Source organism: Trachemys scripta, chromosome 5 (genome assembly GCF_013100865.1).
Source record: "Trachemys scripta elegans isolate TJP31775 chromosome 5, CAS_Tse_1.0, whole genome shotgun sequence".
In the NCBI taxonomy this organism is placed as follows: Eukaryota; Metazoa; Chordata; order Testudines; family Emydidae; genus Trachemys; species Trachemys scripta.
Window position 1 is genome coordinate 39,740,193 of NC_048302.1, and position 21,679 is coordinate 39,761,871.

The window sequence follows — 21,679 nt, forward strand, 5'->3', positions numbered from 1 at the left end:
GATATGAGTCTATTTTCCTTCTTTATATTAGATAGTGCCTCTTTATGATTTACTTGACATTGTCTCACATGCTTAAACATACATGGGATTGAGGTCTTAGAAGGCAACTGATGTGAAGGGTGAGGACAGAGGGATACAACTAAATATATAAAATTTTAGTGTACAAATTTGAGTTTTAAAAAATTATCCTCATTTGCCCCTCAACCTGGTCATTAATTGTCTTACTTCTTATAGGATGAAGGAAAATGGCTTTTTTCCCCTTGCAATATTTATTTAAATGTGGGGAGGGGAGGAATTAATTCCTCCATTTAAAGAAAATTTCTGACTATCTTTTTCTAAAAATTAAAGTGTATATTTTGTGACTCAAGGGAGTAGTAATTGGATATAGATCTCTTGATCTCATTGTCATTAATTCAAATTTAGCCCAGCTTAGTAATGACAAAAATATCCTTGCGAAGCTGAAGACTGGTGGTCTGTGTGAAATAAGTTTGGACTCAGTCTGGTTCCCAATTGATGAGTGTGTACAGCTCAAAAACCACCACCACTGTTGACATTAATTGGCTATACATAGAGATTGAATTATTTTATCCCTAGAATGGCCTCTTCCAGAGTGCATGAGGTAGCACTACTTAGGCATGTGCCATGACCATTCTGTGGCTAAAGAGAGGACTTCACTCCTCAGGGTGCTCAGTCCAGCACCTCTTCCCAAAGTACTTAATTAACATGAAAATGTCATTTAGCAACCTTTTGTTGTCCAAAACCCCTCCTTGAAGTATCTAACTTGTTAACTTACTTTACTTTTCTACAGCATTTCTTACCTTTTTCTAAAAAAAACCCATCACAACAAAAAAACCCACACATAACTTTTAAAAATCTGGTTCTGACACACTTTATAAATAAAATGTAGGAAATATCTCATTATGATGGGGTTCGAGCTTCCCAAAAGAATTTGGCAATAGTTATTTCTGTCTGAGTTAATTGAGTGGGGATTGGCTTAGAAGCAAAGTGAATGTTTGACCCAAGAGGATGAATTTGTGAACTTCTAATATGCTGCAGGCATGTAAAACTTGCAACAATAGATGGGTTTGTGAAGAGGTATTGGATGACTGTTGCTCATGTCTGACCGCTGTGGGCTGTACTTCATAAAATAAATTAAAAAATAAACATCTATCTAGCAGTACCTCCAGCTATAGCCCAGCACCAGAATACTTTTTAAAATCCTGCTCCTGTCCCACTTCACAGTTTTCACTCACACTCCCACCGGCTCCCGCTTTGTTCCTTGACCTTTTATTCTGCTCCCGCTATTATGGCAGCGGGATTTGTGGGATACCAGTCCTGTTGCAGAGCTCTAAAATGGTCCCAGGAATAGCTGGAGTTGCTACTCTCAGCAGATGTCTCCCCACCAGCACCCATTCCATGCACCCCTGTGTAATGGGATCAGAACCCCCCACCTTCCCATCTCACCCATGCAGAGGGATCAGAGTCCTTATGCACCCCTACAAGGGGATGAGCAGCCCCTGTATCTCCTAATCTCTTTGTGTGGGGAAGGGAAACCTCTAACCCTCCATGCAAATGGCTGGATAGCCCTTGCATTATCATGCAAAGGGGATGGGTCCCCATGTGTCACCATCCCCAAAAACAGGCAAGGAGATCCCATGATAGCTCTGCAAAAAGAAGAACAGGAGTACTTGTGGCACCTTAGAGACTAACAGATTTATTAGAGCATAAGCTTTCGTGGACTACAACCCACTTCTTCGGATGCATATAGAATAGAACATATATTGAGGAGATATATATACACACATACAGAGAGCATAAACAGGTGGGAGTTGTCTTACCAACTCTGAGAGGCCAATTAATTAAGAGAAAAAAAAAACTTTTGAAGTGATAATCAAGATAGCCCAGTACAGACAGTTTGATAAGAAGTGTGAGCATACTTACAAGGGGAGATAGAATCAATGTTTGTAATGGCTCAGCCCTTACTTCTGTGCTGCTGTTGGTGGCGGTGCTGTCATCAGAGCTGGGCAGCTGGAGAGCGGCGGCTGCTGGCCAGAGCGTTCATGTTGTTCGCTGCACAGAAAAACTATTGTCATTCCTCTGTCATCCTGCCCCACAATAGCCACTCCGACCCGCATTGTTTCTTGAATTTTTATCCTGCTCCCGCTATTATGACAGTGGGTCCTGCAGAACCTGTGGGATCCCAGTCCCGATGCAGGGCTCTACTTCCAGCCAGGTATTTGTGTCACAGTACTGAAAGTAAAATTTAGTATAGCTAGATTGAGGTTGCTTTCAAAGACAATGCTATAAGACCCTGCTCCTGCAAAGCACATAGCCAAGTGCTTAACTTTGCTCACTGGAGTGATCCTACTGAAATTAGTGGGGCTGCTGTTATGAGCAAAGTTACACTGGGGCTTCAGTGTTTTGTAGAATTAAAGCCTTAGTGCTTATAAGGGGGAGAGGGGTAGGACTAGGATATAGGATAAGCACAGATTTGTGTTACATGATACTGCTAATGACACAGTTCACCTTCTTTAATGATGATTGCAATAATTCACTTCCCAGGAAAATTACTTTGGAGAAGATGACATGTACACAGATTTTGAAGAAGTCATTTCAAGCCCTGTCCTATCAATGTCAACATCTTCAAGCTCTGGGTGGACAGCAGTTGGATTGGAGAATGACAAAAAGGGAACTGAGAGTTCAGCCAAACCAGTTCATCCCCTAACCTTGCGCCCTTGGGACATTACTGTACTCGTTAATGTGTACAAAGTGCATGGACGGCTACCAGTGGTAAGCTCTTGGGAACCTTGTTCATCATGTGAAACCAAGTACTTATTAATTCCTTTAAAATATTTTATGAAGTATAGTAAAAGTGATATGCATTTAAAAATTATAGGCTATACTGCAGTATGTGTGAATCCAAGTGCTTTATGAAACTCTTAAGTTCTATCCTATCTTTGGTGGGTTTTGGGTCAAATTACGCATATTTTTTCCATAATATAATACGTAAATGAATGCAGAAATTTGATACTTGATGGATTTTGCTGATTGAGTCAGAATTAGATAATTCTTGCGTGTAAATCCATTTTGTATTTAATGAAGAGTAACTATTGTTCCATCTAGTTGATAGTCATTATTTTTCATCAGCCATAATGATTACTCTCTAAATCAACAGGGCATCTCACTAATCCTGCAATCTGATCTGTGCAGGCAGACCTTTATGGAGCCCTGTTAATTTTAATGGCACCCTGGGACTGTGTGTGTAAGGGTTCACCTGCACAAAGTAGAGAAGCCTATGTAAATTAATATTAAATGGAGTTTAAAGTAGTAGACTTTTTCATCAAGCACTGTAGGAAACCTGTCACATTCTGCAGAGGTTTTTCATAATCTGACAATCTCAGTGGTTTTGTGTATCCGCAATGTCTCACAACAGGATATGTTGATTAATTTTAGCACGGCAGCACGGATGGTCCTGAATGCCCTACTGCTTTCTTGGAAAGATTGTGTTTTGAGATGAAAAAAGGATTTAGGGAGACCATGCTTCAACTTGTACTATCCCCACTGAATTTATTCTTGAATGACAGCTATCAGGTAATATGAGTATTCTTTTGTGTTGATTTTTACCGTAAAACTAAAACTGAATCGTGTTTTGATTGAATCCTCTCTAACACACACAAATGTTTCAAGGCATTTAAGAAAACTATATAGTAGTAATTCTGCTTGTCATGCATTCTGTATTTATCACTGTTCAGCCTTCATTTTTAGTTCATGCACAAGAGAAAAGGATCTTTGTCCTGTTAACGTTGCCTTAAAATTGTGTAGAAGGGATGCTGTAGGTATCTGGAATTTGGGCTTGCATCTGAGCCTGGGATCAGCTAGTTCCACCTCCCTCATGAGCAATGGAGGACTCGCAACTGAATTATCTGATTGGCCAGCTTGACTGATTGGCTGGAGGAACATGCTCCAGACATGCCCTTAAGCCCAGCAGCAGCATTTGGCCGACAGTTGGCCAATGCTTATGCTTGCAATTGTGATTGTTTCTGTACCTACCTTGCTTCCTTGCTCAGTTCCTGGTTTCTAACTCTGACTTTGACCATTGGCTCTGACTCATGAGTCCTGACTCCAGCTCTGACCACTAGGCATGACTAGTCATGCCCCAGTCTGTGACAGTTTGAGCGGCTCAAAATAAAAAGGGGTAGCTTCTTTTTCTATGATGGATCCTACAAAAGCTAACATCCCCTTGTTGGTCTTGGTAAATGCCCTGCAGAATTTACAAAGCTATATTAGGACCCTGCAAGTGCAAAACACTGCTTTTCAGAGTCAAGCCCTGCCTCAGGTCCATGGAAACTGAAGATTTGTTTACTAAGCAAGTTCAATCAGGACTATGGAAAGTTCCCTGGCTTTCTGAACCAATGTTGGCTCCTGTTACTATATGCCTCCAAATTTACCCCATGGACTGGTCCAGGTTGGGGCTCATCATTAGTTGCTGACCAGTAGGTGCTGGCCTGAACTTTTCCATTGCGGGAGAAATCTAGCCCCCTGCTGCACCAACTTGAGAATTTTGCCTGAGCCCTTGCAGCTTGGACATAGCCCAACCCCATCTCTCTGATTCAGAGAAAGATCAACACCAGCCATTGGGTCTATTCCTCTACTGCGGAGGTCCAGAACACTTTGCCTTGAATTGTCCAGCATAGGGTTGATCTGCTTGTTGGTCAAAAAAACGCCAGGTTCCAGCCCGATATAGCGGTCTGGGCAGGGCTTGAAATTCACCCCTCGCTTCTGTCCATGGCACCTATTTGTCCTCGGGTAGCTTGATGGCATCTAATCAGCACCCAACACACCTTAGGCTCCTGTTCTGTCTACAACATCCCCTGATGTTGGGAAGCACTGGTGGACTCTGGTACCTCCAGTAATTTTATGGCCATAGAATTTTCCCTAAAACATAAGATCCTGACACAACGTAAGGTGATCCCTGATATAATGGAAGCCATCTGTGGTTCTCTCCTATCCTCAGGCCCAGTCTCACAAGAAACCTCACCTTGGAGGTCACTGCCCTTCAGCGTCATTGAGTTCCTCCCAGTTTGGTTTGGTCCAGTCCATTCCCCACACTTGCTGTTCATCCTCTGCACCATGTGGCTTGTTATTCATGATCCCCACATCCTTTCGGGTTCAAGCAAAGTCAATTTTAATTTCTTGTGCTGCCAGCAATCCTGCTTTCCTGCTGGCAGTTAAGTTTGAGGTTAGAGCTTCTCCCTAGTGCAACTCCAAGCAAGTCCACTCCCCTCCTCCCCGAAGAATTTGGAACAGGGGCACTGAGCTTCCCCTACTGGCCCCAACAGCCTCCCTGGCAGCCTTGGCGATACCAGCCAAATACCAGGACTTCAGACATTTTTGAAAAGAAGAAAGCTGATGTCCTGCTCCTGCATTGGCAGCATGATTGTCCTATAGACCTCCAGCCCAGAGATGAGGTGCTCTGAAACTATCTCCAAGAGAACCATAAGTGGCATAAAACAGGCTCTGCTGGATGATGGCTTGTGTGGAATTATTATAAGTGAACTCTGAGTATGATAATAAGGGAACCCAATCATCCTGGTGATAATTTAAAAAGCAATGGAGATATTGCTCCAAGATCTGGTTAACCCATTCCATCTGCCCATTGGTCAGAGGGTGATAAGCCAATGGGATAAGGGATTCCATGCCAGGAACTTGAACAATGGACACCAAAAATGGGAGATAAATTGTGGACTTGGATCTGATACATCAATAGGCAAACCCATGATATCTGACAACATTTTCCAAGAAGAGACTAGCTGTTTCTTGGGCAGTTGGGTGGCATAGGAAGGAATGAAAAGCACTATCTTGGTTAGGAGATCAACCACAACCAATGACATTATGCAGCCATGACAGCAGGCTATGAAGTCCAGCAACACATTAGACCAGGGTTTTGGCAGAATGGGTGAGGACTGGAAGACATTGAGTGGATTGGAGAGTGCAATCTTGCTCCAGGAGTGCTCAAGTCCTACAATGGCAGGAAAATGATTAAGTAAGATATACCCAGATACTCCTAATTTGTCTAAGAAGGTCATGCAAGACAGTATCAAAAGCCTTACTATACACATCTTCTGCTTCCCCCCCATCCACAAGGCTTGTTATGTGAAAGAAAACTATTAGGTTGGTTTGATGTGATTTATTCTTGACAAAGCCATGCTGACTATTATTTATCTTATTATCTTCTAGGTGTTCACAAATTGATTGCTTAATTATTTGCTCCATTATCTTTCTGGATACTGAAGTTAAGCTGACTCATCTGTAATTCCTTGGGTTGTCTTTATTTCCCTTTTTATAGATTGGCACTCTATTTGCCATTTCTGGTCCTCTGGAATCTCTCCAGTACTTCCATGACGTTTTGAAGATAATCACTAATGGCTCAGATATCTCCTCAGACAGCTCCTTGAGTATTCTAGGATGTATTTCCTTAGGCCCTGGTGACTTGAAGACATCTAATTTGTCTAAGTGATTTTTAACTTGTTCTTTCCCTATTTTAGCCTCTGATCCTACCTCATTTTCACTGGCATTCACTATGATAGATGTCCAGTTGGTACTAGCTTTTTTGGTGAAAACTGAAACAAAAAATACATTTATAATAATAATAATTAATGGAGATATCCCATCTCCTAGAACTGGAAGGGACCTTGAAAGGTCATTGAGTCCAGCCCCCTGCTTTCACTAGCAGGACCAAGTACTGATTTTTCCTCAAATGGCTAAGTGGCCCCCTCAAGGATTGAACTCACAACTCTGGGTTTAGCAGGCCAATGCTCAAACCACTGAGCTATCCCTCCCCCCTTTACATTTAGCACTTCTGCCACTCCACATTTTCTATTATTGTTTTCTCCCCCCAATGAGTAATGGGCCTACTATGTCCTTGGTCTTCCTCTTGCTTCTAATGTATTTGTAGAATGTTTTTTTGTTACCCTTTGTCTCTAGCTAGTTTAATCACGTTTTGTGCCTTGGCCTTTCTAATTTCATTCCTATATGCTTGTGTTATTTGTTTCACACAGTAATAACAACAATGATGCTTTAAGATAAAACTTATAACTGGGGTGCACTGCATCTTTGGGGGAGGAGGATCTGGAATTTCTGTGGATAACCAGAATCAGGGGCTGGAAATCACAGGGGAACACTTCAAAGGGACTCAGACTGAGATACATCTATTGCAGTGGTTCTTAATCTATTTACTGTTGTAGGCCGCGTCCAATATTACCTGTATAGCCCTGAGGCTGTCACATGGGCCGTATCTCTGTCTTGATTGGCTGCAGGTTGAGAACCACTGATCTATTGTTAACCTGCAAGGCAAAGATAGGGCTGGCATAGCTCAAAGGAGAGTGCTTGAGTGGCTGTAAGGCTGGCGGTGTCAGGGATCTGACACCCAGATAGGCATAGGGAAGACTCCCTCACTCTGGAGGTGAAGTGATAGAGTGACTAACAGTCCTGGGTGTCCCAAAAGCCATTACGCCGAATTAGGTGAAAATTGAACCGAGTGCCTTAATTGGCATCAGAGCGTAGTGTCAACATCAGCTTCAACTTGGGAGTGTTCTGACTCTCCCTGTGTCAGCTGTTTGGCTGGAACATAAATATATCCATTGGCACTGAGATTGATAATGCCCTGTTATTTGGGGGGCTGATACTTAAACAAGACCATTGCTTTCCCAAAATATTATATAAAGCCTATAAGGGATTGTTGGTTTCAAGTGGTTTAATCAACATGTTGATTATATCAATTTTATTTTATTTTCACCCACTTTATTCTAATTTGGTTTGTTTATATGTATTTTAAGGTTTTGCTTAGTTATTTAATTCAGTAATTAAATAGTAGTCAAGTAAGTAAAATATATAATATTGGAAACCGGTGTGGCTTCGAGGTTTTTTTCCTGGTGCAGAACCTGAGAAGTCCCCAGTGTAAATAAAGAAGGCAACTGGCCCACCTAGCATTGCTGTATAGTCCTCTTGTAACTGGTGCCCAAACAGGAACCACTGCTGCTTTTTGAGGAAAAGTCAACTTGTGTATTATCCATTAACCATTTATATATTAACCCACCATAAGCAACGTGGGTTCTAAAACTTTTGATGGTCTGGGGTGGAGAATGTGAGCCATTTAACATAAAGGATAACCGGTTTCCCAAAACGAATCTACACTCACACTTGTTTTGTCTTTCATTTATCTGTTTAAGATTTGCAAATTATCGTATGGCCCATTGTACGTGACATGATATAAACTCTTACTTCTTTTACTTCCACATGTTAGCTGAAGTTCTATTTTATTATTTTTTATTTTTCATTGTATAGACAACAGTGGGATTTTATAGGTCAGGATTAATGTCAAAAAAGTATCTTTTGATAATTAAAAAATATAAAGCCCTGTGTAGTCATTCTTTGAGAATAGTAGTCTTTAATTTACTTCTCCTCAACAGCGACCCTCTGTGGATGAACTACTTAGAGAGGGCCATATCAGCCTGTCAGGTCTGCAGCTACGAGCTCATGCTATGTTTTCAGCAGAAGGTCTGCCTGTGGGAAGTGATACTTTAGAATATGCATGGCTGATCGATGTGCAGGCTGGCTGCCTTACAGCTAAGGTTACAGCACCACAGGTATGTTCTAGAAATGCTAGGTAACATATTTAGTACAAGGCTTTATCTGTGTATACACATTACTTTGTTGCAAAGCTAATATAATGTGGTCTTTTTTTGAAGGGGATAAGTGTACATAGGCTCAACCCAGCTGAGATTCATTTGTGGCTAAAGTAACTTGAAATTAAAGGCGTTGAAAATTCAGTTTGAAACACCAAACTAGAGAGGGAGAATCTCCATGTAAAATCTAGGATTGAAGTATGGTGTGTGCGAAGGTAGAAAGACAAATGAGCATACAGACTAGCACTGCTTGAAATTTCAAGTGTAGGAGCCATCTGTCTTAATGTCCTGAAATTGTCCTGATTTGTACCTAATATTCTTGCAAGTAAATACTGTTACTTATATTAAAAGGATATCCATAACTATAATATTTAAATGCACTTTAGATGGCATGCAACATTTCCTGCAAATAGGAGCATATATATTGTTACTTTGTGTAGCACTGAACAAGCATTAATGAAAGGAGACAGGAAAAGGTAGGAAGTAGACTAAATGCCAGGGATTGGCAGTTAATTAAAATCTTATTTAAAAAAAAAGGGTGCATTTTACATCATGCTGTGAAAGAGGCCAGGTTCACACTTCATCTCATGATGATACATTTCAGAGATGTGGGTCCTCTGCCTATTTCCAAACTCTCTGGGATAGACAGCTAAAGTATCCCATTTCGATGAGTTGTTGTATGAGAGGCAGTTTGATATCACTGGAACCTAGGGTATTTGGAGTAGTATGCTGAAGTACATTAGGGAACCCTTATTGTGCCACCAGCAGCACCTATATGGATTAATGCATAACATATTATAGATTAATAGATTCTAGGACTGGAAGCGACCTCGAGAGGTCATTGAGTCCAGTCCCCTGCCCGCATGGCAGGACCAAATACTGCCTAGACCATCCCTAATAGACATTTATCTAACCTACTCTTAAATATCTCCAGAGATGGAGATTCCACAACCTCCCTAGGCAATTTATTCCAGTGTTTAACCACCCTGACAGTTAGGAACTTTTTTCTAATGTCCAACCTAGACCTCCCTTGCTGCAGTTTAAACCCATTGCTTCTTGTGAACTTTAAAAATCACATCTCTGCTGAGTGCATTACCCCACCATGTAGACAAGACGCAGGATGAACTATAAGTTTTGAAAAATGAGCATTCAATTACATAAAAACAAAGATGTTTCCCTAAAGGGGGTTCATTGCTTTAGAAGTGGCTAAAATAGATTAGTTTCAAATAGAGATGAGTTTTGATTTTTGACAGTACACTTTGCCATTCATGAAAGAAAAACTGCATAAACTTATAAACTGTGTCAAATCAGAAAAATTACAAAAGTGGCTATCTAGCAGCAGAGATAAAGCTCCTGATGGTTTATTCTTTCTCTAGCTTTGCTAATGTTCTTTCTCTGAATTCTGATAGTTTATTTTGAATACTTACTGTATTGTGATCCTGTTGCTGTTTGCTTACAGCTTGCATGTCTGCTGGAATGGGGACAGATGTTTGTGTTTCATGTAATGTGTCGAGAGTTTGAACTGGAAAGGCCAAAATCTGTAATAATGTGTCAGCATGGAATTGATCGTCGGTTTTGTGAATCTAAGGTAAAACTTCATCAATTTCGAGGCTGCAAGTTGCTATATTTACAGTAGTATATTGCAATAGTATTTGAATATAACTCTAAAGTATCCGAAAGTAGAACAAAGCTATAAATGTGGTTTGGAGCATGTAGATATTTTAGTTAAAGAAGCATAATTATTTCCTTTAGCAAATTATGGCTAAGTGACGATCCACATGGAATCTCTTCTAGGTGCATAAGATCAGATTCTTTTGGCAGCAGTATCTGTTGTGGCCATTTCTGCACCCTAGATGTCCTCATTCATCTCCAGCCCAGGGTTTAAAGGGAGGGGTGGGCTCAACCATCTCTCAATTCCTTCTTACCGCCCATGACAGCAAGATGGAACACCTTTAGCGTCCCCCTAATTTGCTGTGCACTGTGTAGTGATTAGTTAGTTTTATTGCCTGTTGGCAATACACACAAACATATAAATTCCTTATTTTACTCAGGTTCTCATTTTCAGGCTATTACACCCCAATCTCTGCCCCCCCTTGTAGAGGGATTCCAGCAAAATGGCAGAAGCAAAATCTCTTGGGTTTAAATGTTGCCCCTAGTGTGAAGCTTCAGGGACACCTGATGAGCACTCTAGGTAGCTGTTTTTTTCTAGGAGTGTATTAGTACCATATGTCACTCCTACTCTAAGTGGACTCAAAAATTAGAAAAGCCCATCCAAAATTGTTCCTCCTGGAGTACTCCTGTGCATGTCTCCTTGGACTCCAAAAAGAAGACTGCATTAGACTTCAATCTTCTAGTCTGTTCTTCTCTTCGTGAGTGCTTCGGTGAGTAGAGATTTTACCTTGAGATTTCTGGTTATATTGACCAAGAGGCCTCAGTCATTTGTCCCTATTCTTGCTTTGAACTCTCATAGGGTAGGAAGGAGCACCTATTCAGAGTACAGCCAAGACATAGGTCATCCTCTTTCATGCCTACTGATTCAGGGCACAAGTCTCCTAAATCTGAGTCACCTTGCATTCAACAAAGACAGACAGTGGCCTAAGAAGGGACCCTCTGGTACTTTGGTACTAATTAAAAGAATGCTGATGGTACCCACTAAATGTGTGGACGGCAATCTTTCAGTACTCAACTTTCACCACTCAGTGCCTTGGTACCTGGCACTTCTGTACAGGGAACCATGAAATCATGTTCCTTGGTGCCCAATGCATCAGAACTTAGTGTGGTGGTAATGAGGCATGTATGGTACTTGAGTGATTTATCTCTGGGCCCCATTTTGGAATCTCCTTTCCTTGAGAGCTTCAGTATGGTGATAACTAGGCCACCAGGTACTGAGCTGTCGGTAGAGTGGTAGAGGCACCTCTGTTACCAATTTCACCCTCTACCCAGTTAGGGAGGACACAACAGATCCAGGGCATTCCTGACAGAATGGCCACTCCTTTTCTTAACTCCATCAGGGCATAGTAGTTACTCCTCTTGTTGACATTCTCCTTGGGTAGTGCAGTGGCATCAGGAAGAGACTCGGCAGAGGAATGTGTAAAGGACAACAGGAAATTTCCTAGTCACATAGGAAACATCCTTCCTAGTATTCTCCTGATTTATCCCTCTCCCACCCCATATCCTTATCAGCCCTGGCTCTACTGGGAGGTGCAGCTGTGTTCACGTAAGCCTGCATCTTTGTCTCCTTCTAATTTTACATCCACCCTCCCCCCAAGAGGCCATATAAACCAGCATAGCGAGGTCAGTTAGTGCAGCATCAGATCCTAGAAAGCAGGATAACGAAAGTAATGTGGAAGAACAACTTACCTTGGCTGCAATCTCCTCTTCTCTCAATGAGTAGGAGTGTTAGATTCCAGGTCAATGAGAGATTATCTTTCATGAGAAATATTCCAAACAATAGTGGACTTCATCAACTAACAAAAAAAAAACAAAAAAAACCCCATCAAACTCACCCCAAAACATCCCTAAGGGCATGCCTCAGACTTCTGGGGCGTATGGCCTCATACACCTGTCTGATGGAGTTTGCCAGCCTTTGTCTACACTTCCTGCAAGGATGGTTGAGATTCATGTAACCACTCAGCAGACACCTGGTGGACATGTTGGTTCTGATCCCACATGAAGTCCTCTCCACATTAAGCTGGTGGAAAGACCCCAGTTCAAGTGTTCAAGGGAGTAGTTTTTTCTGCACCTTTACCAAGACAGTGGTGATTAATGCCTCTACCCAGGGAAGAGGGCTGACCTAAATCAACTTTAAACTCAGGGCATATGGGCCCCTCAGGAAGCTCATCCTGAAACTCGGAGCCATCCACCTGGCATGCAATGCATTCCTACCATGACTCCAGATATCCAGTATCCAAGTGCTGACAGACCACACCACAGTTATGCCTTATGTCAACAGACAAAGGAGAGTAAGATAGTCTCCGCTCAGGAGGACATGGTACTCTGGACTTGGTGTATTCTGAATCAAATCACACTAATGGCACTGCACCTTCTCAGCCTACAAAACACCTTGGCAGATCAACTCAGTAGGCAGCTCTCAGACAACTGTGAGTGGTCTGGTTTGTCAAAGACTCAGTCCTGCAGAACATCTTTTGCAAGCTGGGATTCCTTGAAATAGGCCTGATTGCCACAGGCCTCAACAAGAAGTCTCTGAAGTCTCGCCCCAGAGGGAGTTCGAGTCTAGGCTCGTTAACAGATGCTTTTCTCATTCCTTGGTCATTGGGACTTATTTGCCATTATGCTGATCCCCAGGATATATTCGGGGTTCTGAGGCAAACATAGGACTGATGATTGAACAGGCAGTTCTGGTATTCAGATCTGATGATCCTCTCATCACCCTATCAGCCTGGACCAACATATTCTCCCATGGGTCAGATCCTACACCTGAATGGAGCTTTGGTACATCTGACTGCCCGGATGCTGGCTGACTGACGTCCACCGAAAGAAGCTGTGCAGCTGAGATTCACGTGATACTGCAAAGCAGGAAAGCCTGACTTAAAAAGCTAAATGGAAGAGATTTTCTATTTGGGCATTTCAGCACCAGCGGTCTCCCTTGACATCGCCCATTTTAACAGTATTGGACTATTTGCTAGCTCTGAAACAGCTCCATAGGGGTCTGTCTAGCAGCAGTATCTGTACATCACGTCCAATCCAGAGCCACACAGTATTTTCCCACCCTTTAAATACCTTAAAGACCTTATTCATATTTTACCCCCATTTCAGAAACCCCCTCCCTTTTGAGACCTCAACATAGTAATAAGCAGAGTGGATGGGTCCCTCTTTTAACCCCTTTGTAACTTGTCTCTTTTACCACTTACCTATGAATACTGCTTTATTTTAGTGGACATTATGTCAGCTCAAAGGGTAGAGGAGATGCAGGCCCACATGGTGAGTCCCCCTTATACAATGTTTTGTAAGGACAGGATAGCTCTCAGGCCTCATCCCAGGTTCCTTCCCGAAAGTGTTTCATAGTTCTATTTGAACCAGTTTTTTCAGGTCCCAGTTTCTTGCCCAAGCCTCATTCAAACCCAGGGGAAGCTGAATACACTTGATGTATTAAGGCATTGACATATAACTTAACAAGACGAAAACATTCAGGAACACACCTAGACTGTTTGTAGCCTTTGCTGATAGGCTTAAGGGTCAGGAAATATCCTCTCAGCGATTATCTAAGGGGGTGTATGAAAATATAAGGACATGTTATAAATTAGCCAGATTATATCTACCTAATCATATTAGAACTGATTCTGTTTGAAAAATGTCCCTTTTTCTGAAACTTGTAGGGCACCTGTGTGGAGCTCTGTTCACACCTTTACAAGACACTACTCTTTGCTATAAGCTTCCACGTCCTATGCACGGTTTGATAGGGCTGTCCTGCAGTCATTCTTTAATTAGGACAACTCCTGTCTACTTCCAAGCAACCCAACAACTGGTTGTTACTCACCAAGAGAGGAATCCATGTAGACTATCAGTTGAATAAAGAATGGTTACTTACCCCACAGTAAGGGCAGGAGGTCAGACTTAGATGATCATGATGGTCCCTTCTGGTTGTAAAGTCTATGAGTCTAACTTGGAGATATGTTGTCCACATAGATTCCATGGTCTGTCCTCCTCCCCTGTCATTAAAAAGTCTTACACTAGAATTCTGCATTGGTGAAGGAACTTAGGGATGGATGGTCCCGCTGCACCCTTTATTCTCTCAGGTGAAGGGGGTACCAGGACATCTAAGGTGCAGGCAGGGCCCCATGGGCACTGCTAGTCAAAAGAATCCAATTTCATGTGCATGGGGTGCATTCTCACCAAGAGTGGAATCCCATGTGGACAACACATCTCAAAGAATCCATTACCGTAGGGCAAGTAATCATTCTTTTTTGCCTAATTTGTCCTCTGTTAAGTAGAAAATTGAAGTGTGATGAGGAAAAACTTAATATGAAATTAAAACTCTAACAAAATTGAGTGCTTTGTTTAAATATCTCCTCTAGATGAACTGTGTTCCTGGGCCATGTCCAACATCTGATGATTTAAAGTACACTATGACACGACTTGCAATAGATGGAGCAGATCTGTATATTGTAGAGCATGGCTGTGCCACCAATATAAAGGTAAAAATATTTTCTCCCTCCTTTCTGTGATAATTGCGATATTATTTTTCTTTTTCTCTCTGCCAAATGAGGAAGCACTTTCTATATTTCTAAATAACTGAATTTATTGTCTGGAATGTTTGTTCTGCAGTAGTGCTTATTTTGAAAATTAGATGATTAAAATATATTTTAAAATTTGGTATTTCATAAAAAAATAGTTGTTGGAGGCTTGAAGCTTTTAACCTGCCTAAGTCCCAGTTTCAAAGGTGACTTTTTAGGCTCTGAAGTCACTTAGGCAATTTTGAAAGTTTTACCATAAGAAGTTTGTGCCAGAGCTGGCAACACAATGCAGACTTCTAATGTAATAGACCGTGGGTCAAATTTTCAAAAGTATTTTAGTCCTATTTTCAATCTTTTTTCCAATTTCCCACTAAATTTTCCCTCTCCCTCAAAATATGTGAAGAATAAAATATTTCCCTCTTAAAAATTGAAAAGTGTGATTTTGAAAGTTGGTATCAGATTTTTGGAGTAGCCATATTCTGGAGGAAATTTATTTTTATTTTCTCAGTTTGAGAGTTTGAAAATTGGGTTTTGAACATGTACAGTAAGTGTTGTAACTAATTTTGTTAACCTGAGCAGCTAAAGAAAGATTGGCGAGCATCTGCAGCTAAATTAGCTTTGCACTGGCCTGGATCTGATGCAGGAGTTAGGTGGTTATAGGATACAAAGCAAAGGCTTCAGCCAACGTTGTTTTGTGGAGGAGAGGGGCTCCCTCCTGTGCATTTCTGCAGAACTGCTAGACTTATGCCTAGTCAAAGAAATAGTGTAAGATTATGTAAAGACGGTATTGCCATCCTTACTTCTGCACAGCCTTCAGTACTGGGTGGTCGGAAAGCGGCAGCTGCTGGCTGGGAGCCCAGCTCTGAAGACAGCGCCGCCGCCAGCAGCAGCGCAGAAGAAAGGGTGGCATGGTATGGGACGGGTCATCACTTTTTTGGGGGGGGGTCATCACAGCCTGATATATTTCCAAAGATGTCCAAGCAAAAAAAGTTTGAGAACTGCTGTTTTAGGTTATACTTAGGAAATTCGTAACACTTCTAAACTTTAGACATGACTCATAACATTCATTAGAAGGGTACATTTTATCATCCTTTTACAAATGGAGAACCTGAGGTAGAGAGATTTAGTGATCCGTCCAAGGCCACAAAGGATATTTATTTCACGTATGTGGCTAAATGTAGTTCCTGACCAGTAGGCCAGCCTTGCGTCTTTCTTTAAATATACAGAGTTGTATCTTTCTGGGACTGCATTATGGGGTCCTGCAATTAGTTTTAAATGACTCTTTTGTGGTTGAATCTTTAACTATTCAGATATTCTTTTTTAATTGTATTTTCAGATGGGTGCTGTACGTATTGCAAACTGTAACCTCCACAACCAGTTTGTTGGAGAGGGTATAAGTGCTGCTATCCAAGACTTTCAGCTGAGACAGTATGTTGAGCAGGTGAATAACTGCAGAGTTGGTCTTCAACCTGCAATACTGCGGAGGGCGTACTGGCTGGAAGCTGGGTCTGTCAATTTGGGACTCATCACTGCTGATATTGCTTTAGCTGGGGATCATCATTCTAAACATGAAGTGCAGAGACATTTCTTAGAAACACATGATAGCAGAATTAAGAGGTAAGTGAAATTATTGGAGGAGGTGAGGTCACCATATTTCATGACTTTTTAGTTGATACATTTATTTGTTCATGAGGGTGTATTTTTAAGTGCTGACTCTTATACATTTGCTTAAAAATTAGATTACCTACTTATAAAGTGAGTACAGATTGCTGAGAACCACCTATGTATGTAAGGTGCTCAGAGGAGATTAAGGATTTGGTTGCCAACTTCTTGGATAACAGAGACCTGAATGATTTTTGTATTTTTGGCAATATGTAGAGCAGTGATGTCAAAATAAAGAGATGCAAATCAGTTTTTAATTGTTGGCCTAAGCTACAAAGCTAGGATCGTATACAGCCTTCAGTCCAAACTGGATCTCCCACTGATAACAGCATAGATTTATACAAAAATTAATGTAAAATATGGCCCTGAGGAAATAACTAAACTTTCTTTTAGTAATCTGCCATACAGCATCAATGAGTGAGAGGGGAAAAATTATGCAAGTCACTTTTATGACCACTCCTATTTTTGCCCTTTGTTTAGCCAGTTTTGTTTTCAGTTATTAGATGTTTGTGTGCAGTCATAGACCTACTTTATACATAGTTACTTTTAAAAAAATCTAAGCTTTTTGAGTTAACATTTTATTTGGATGAGTGAGGGCAGCTGACAAATCCTGTGAACTTGTTTCACATTATCAAAGACCATGCTACATTAGGCCATATTTTTGAACTTTTTCATAACACTAAAGGCTACAAATTATTTTTTTTAAATGAAAGCATAGATTGTGGAGAATCTGAACCAGTCATGAAGGCTAGCTAGATACAACCAGTAACCCAAGTATTTAACATCACTAATTCAGAGAATTGGAGTATAAAGCATTCTGAAACTAGAAAAGTGGCAAAATCGGCTGAATTCAGTAATAATAAAATTAATTAAAAACCAATCAAAAACTTTGTGTAAAAACAAACTGTTACATGTTTGTTAAAACAAATCAGGATAACTCATTAGGAGGTGATAAGAAAAGAAATTTGTGGTGATCATGGTGTATAAATGGAAAAAGAATCAACAGTGCAGTGAGGTTGATGAAGAGGCTAGGGGCAGATCTTCAGCTGATGTAAATTATCATAGCTCCATTAACTTCGGTAGAGTTATGACATTTTACATCAGATGAGGATCTGCCCTGCCACTGCCATATTTGACTAAAGGTATAAATGTAAATACAAAGGTAATTACTTTTCTCTTGTCTGAACTGGTTACGCCTTAACTAGGCTGCATTGTTCAGTGTTGGGTACCCACATTTCAGAGAAGACATACAAATTAGAGTTCAATGACAAGTGATAGATAAACTCTGAATAATAAAATCTGCTATTTGAGGAAAGGCTTGGAACGGAGTGTATTTAGTCTGAAGAAAGTCCTTGAGGAGAGCCAGAACTTTATACTGTATAAAGAGTATATTTTATCTCCTTAGGCATATAGGACCGAGCAAGAAATCATGGAAATACACTGCAGTAGGGAAAATTTAGGATAACATTAAGGAAAAGCTGAAACTGGGGGGGGGGGGGGGGGATATTTCTGGGAATGCCACCAGTTAAGATGTTGAAATCTAGAATATCTAGAAATTAATTTTAGGAATTGTCAAGGTTCCTTCCCCACTCTGAACTCTCGGGTACAGATGTGGGGACCTGCATGAGAACCTCTAAGCTTAACTACCAACTTAGATCTGGTTTTACTGCCACCACCCAAATTATTTGAGTTATTTGGGAAACTCTGTCTACCTTCCCCCCAGAATATCTCCCTTCCAAGTACTATAACCCTTCCCTGGGTAGCCTTGAGAGACTTCTCCACCAATTTCCTGGTGAACACCGATCCAAACCCTTGGATCTTAAAACAAGGAGCAATTAACCATTCCCCCCACCAATTCCTGGTGAATCCAGATTCAACCCCCTTGGATCTTAAAACAAGGAAAAATCAATCAGGTTCTTAAAAAGAAGGTTTTTAATTAAAGAAAGAAAGGTAAAAATCATCTCTGTAAAATCAGGATGGAAAATAACTTTACAGGGTAATCAGATTCAAAGAGCCCCTCTAGCCTTAAGTTAAAAGTTACAGCAAACAGAGGTAAACCCTCTAGCAAAAGGAACATTTACAAGTTGAGAAAACAAAGATAAACCTAACACGCCTTGTCTGGCTATTTACTTACAAGTTTGAAATATGAGAGACTTGTTCAGAAAGATTTGGAGAGCATGGATTGATGTCTGGTCCCTCCTAGTTCCAAGAGCGAACAACCCCCAAAACAAAGAGCACAAACAAAAGCCTTCCCCCCACCAAGATTTGAAAGTATCTTGTCCCCTTATTGGTCCTTTGGGTCAAGGTGTCAGCCAGGTTATTTGAGCTTCTTAACCCTTTACAGGTAAAAGGATTTTGGAGTCTCTGGCCAGGAGGGATTTTATAGTATTGTACACAGGAGGGCTGTTGCCCTTTCCTTTATAGTTATGACAGGAATCAATCCTGAAGTGAAGTGACTGGGACTAGTTAAACATACCCTTATGACATTTTCATGATCAGATCATGTGGTTACTATCTACAAGTAATATAAAAATACAGCTTCCAAAATGGCCTCAGGAGTTCAAATTGACATAGAATGGCATCAAAATTCACCTTCCTTAATTCTATAAATAAATCCATAAAATGGGAGTTGGTATGTAAAAAAGAGAGAGACATTTTGAATCTTGGTTTCGCAATATGAGTTTAAATGTACCTAAATCTCAGTGCACTATTGCTTCTTGTTTTTGCTTTTTGTTTTCCTTTTGCATAGGTTGTGGTTTTTGTGGCCAGATGATAATGTGAAGAACAAGAGAAGCAAGAACAAGTGTGGCTGTCTTGGTGGCTGCCGATTCTTTGGTGGCACAGTAACAGGACTAGATTTCTTCAAGCTTGAAGAGATGACGCCTTCAAGCAGCTCTGCCTTTTCAAGTACAAGTGCAGAATCTGATATGTTTTATGGACAGTCTTTATTGCAGCCAGGAGAATGGATTATTACCAAGGAGATTCCCAAAATTATAGATAGTAAGAATAAAATGTGTACTACGTAGTATGCAGTTTTGTCCCACTTTCTGAGAAGTGTAGATTCTTAACTGTACAATGTACTTTCTAAAATCTTAATTGATTCTGGTAAATGAACAGTAAGTTATTACTAAATACTGTGTACATAATTCTACTACAGGTCATACAATAGAATGTGGTCTGATAAACCTGTGAAAGTGGAGAGTATGTACTAAAACACAATGGGTGCTAATCTACCCAATCTGTTGGGGGGGGTCGACAGTTGCTTTCTTGGTAATACGCAGTTTGAGGACTTTATAGCCACTAATTATCTAAATTGGGCATCAATCAATGGGGGAGTCTAGTGTTTTGCCTTTTAACACTTTGAATGTTACTTTTTTAAGGGTGGGGGGGAGAAGAAAACATTGTAATTCTTAATTCTTGGTGCCACAAAATGTTCACATTTTTAATTGATTTTTATCTCTTTTGTACTTAGGTAAGACAAATGGTGTAAAAAGAAAAGATTGGGATTGCAGATCTGTGGGTATAGAAATAGAGAGAAAGGCCCAGCACCTGAGTCTGCAAGTACCATTGCGATCCCATAGCTCCTCATCATCTTCAGAGGAAAACAGCAGTTCCAGTGCTGCACTTCCCTTGCTTGCAGGTGAGAAGGAAAGCCCTTCTTCTACTACTGAAGATCACATGGGACAAAAGGAGTTCGTGTCTGATGCAAAAAGAGAGGATGGTCATGGAAGGTTAGTACTTTGTCCAAGGTAAAAATTTATTTGTACTCTTAAGGATTAATAATGCTGAGTAAACCAATGCAAAATTCAAACACAACTGATGATTTCTAACAGTATTCCTGAAATTAATTTGCTACTTTGAATACAAAAGTTGACTCATTAATATTGGATTTTCTGATCTTGATAGAAAATCTTACATGATGACAATAGCATTTGCCTAGACGTGCCTCATTTGTGCTTTGATCAGTTTGAAGATGGCCTCAGTTTCTAAAGACCTTGATATGGCTTAGTATGCATGCTCTGTATTGTGAAAATAATTTCTTACATGAATAGATATTTTCTTTGACAATTATAATTTCCTCCTTTGTGTTGATGAAAAGTGCATAGAACGGTTTCTTTAAATGTGCATTAATAATTGTTAAGATTGTGCAATGTAAGATTTGCACCATACTAAATCGAATAAACAATTGTTCTTTTTTCTATTTCTAGTACTCCAGCAGAAGTTTCAGGAACCAGTCCTGTGTCTCCTAACAACCAGGAAAGGTCTGTAGGACAGTCTCCCCTCAGGTCTCCTTTGAAACGGCAAGCATCTGTGTGTTCTACCCGACTTGGGAGCACCAAGAGTCTTACTGCAGCATTCTATGGTGACAAGCAGCCCGTTCCAGTTGGTGTTCAGTTCAGTAGTGATGTCTCTCGCAGTGATGAGAATGTCTTGGACTCTCCAAAGCAGAGGAGAAGCTTTGGTTCTTTTCCATACACGCCATCTGCAGATTCAAATTCATTTCACCAGTATCGCTCAATGGACTCTAGCATGTCGATGGCTGATAGTGAAGCCTATTTTTCAGCAGCTGAAGAGTTTGAGCCAATAAGCAGTGATGAAGGTCCAGGAACCTATCCAGGGAGGAAAAAGAGAAAAAAGCAAGCCCAGCAAATTGAGTATAGTAGAGGGTCAATCTATCACAGTGTAGAAGGACCTCTAACTAGTACAGTCCATGGAGAAGCCAGTCAAGATCCAAAGACTTTGCCAATCAAAACTCATGCTTCACAGGCTTCATTTGTTTCAGCAGTGGGAGGAGAAGATGAGCTTGTTGAGCACATGTATATCATGGAAGCTGAGAAGGCTGTAGAAAGTGATCAAATAACTTCCCAACAACCTATAATGACCTGCTACCAAAGTTACCTTACCCAGTTTCAGGTGGTCAACTGGTCAGTAAAGCATCCAACAAACAAAAGAACCTCAAAATCTTCCTTACATCGGCCTTTAGACCTTGATACCCCAACTAGTGAGGAAAGCTCCTCGTCTTTTGAGCATTTTTCTGTTCCAACTTTTAAGGTATGGAAAAAAAAAGTGAAGAAGGAAACAAAGTGGCTAGAATGTGCTGTATTAAAGAATTCCTGTTAATTAGGTCAAAGGAAATTT

At 40.7% G+C, this 21,679-nt stretch overlaps 1 protein-coding gene across 1 annotated transcript in view; it reads left to right on the top strand.

The window, feature by feature from the left end:
* Window positions 1-21,679, top strand: part of KIAA1109 (KIAA1109 ortholog) — a 244,747-nt gene that overhangs the window by 100,842 nt on the left and 122,226 nt on the right. The window contains exons 20-28 of the mRNA XM_034771463.1: window positions 2,563-2,790; window positions 3,454-3,591; window positions 8,469-8,645; window positions 10,144-10,272; window positions 14,720-14,839; window positions 16,215-16,495; window positions 19,290-19,540; window positions 20,013-20,271; window positions 20,749-21,592. Coding sequence (XP_034627354.1) covers window positions 2,563-2,790; window positions 3,454-3,591; window positions 8,469-8,645; window positions 10,144-10,272; window positions 14,720-14,839; window positions 16,215-16,495; window positions 19,290-19,540; window positions 20,013-20,271; window positions 20,749-21,592 — 2,427 coding nt within the window. The remainder of the gene's footprint in view (window positions 1-2,562; window positions 2,791-3,453; window positions 3,592-8,468; window positions 8,646-10,143; window positions 10,273-14,719; window positions 14,840-16,214; window positions 16,496-19,289; window positions 19,541-20,012; window positions 20,272-20,748; window positions 21,593-21,679) is intronic.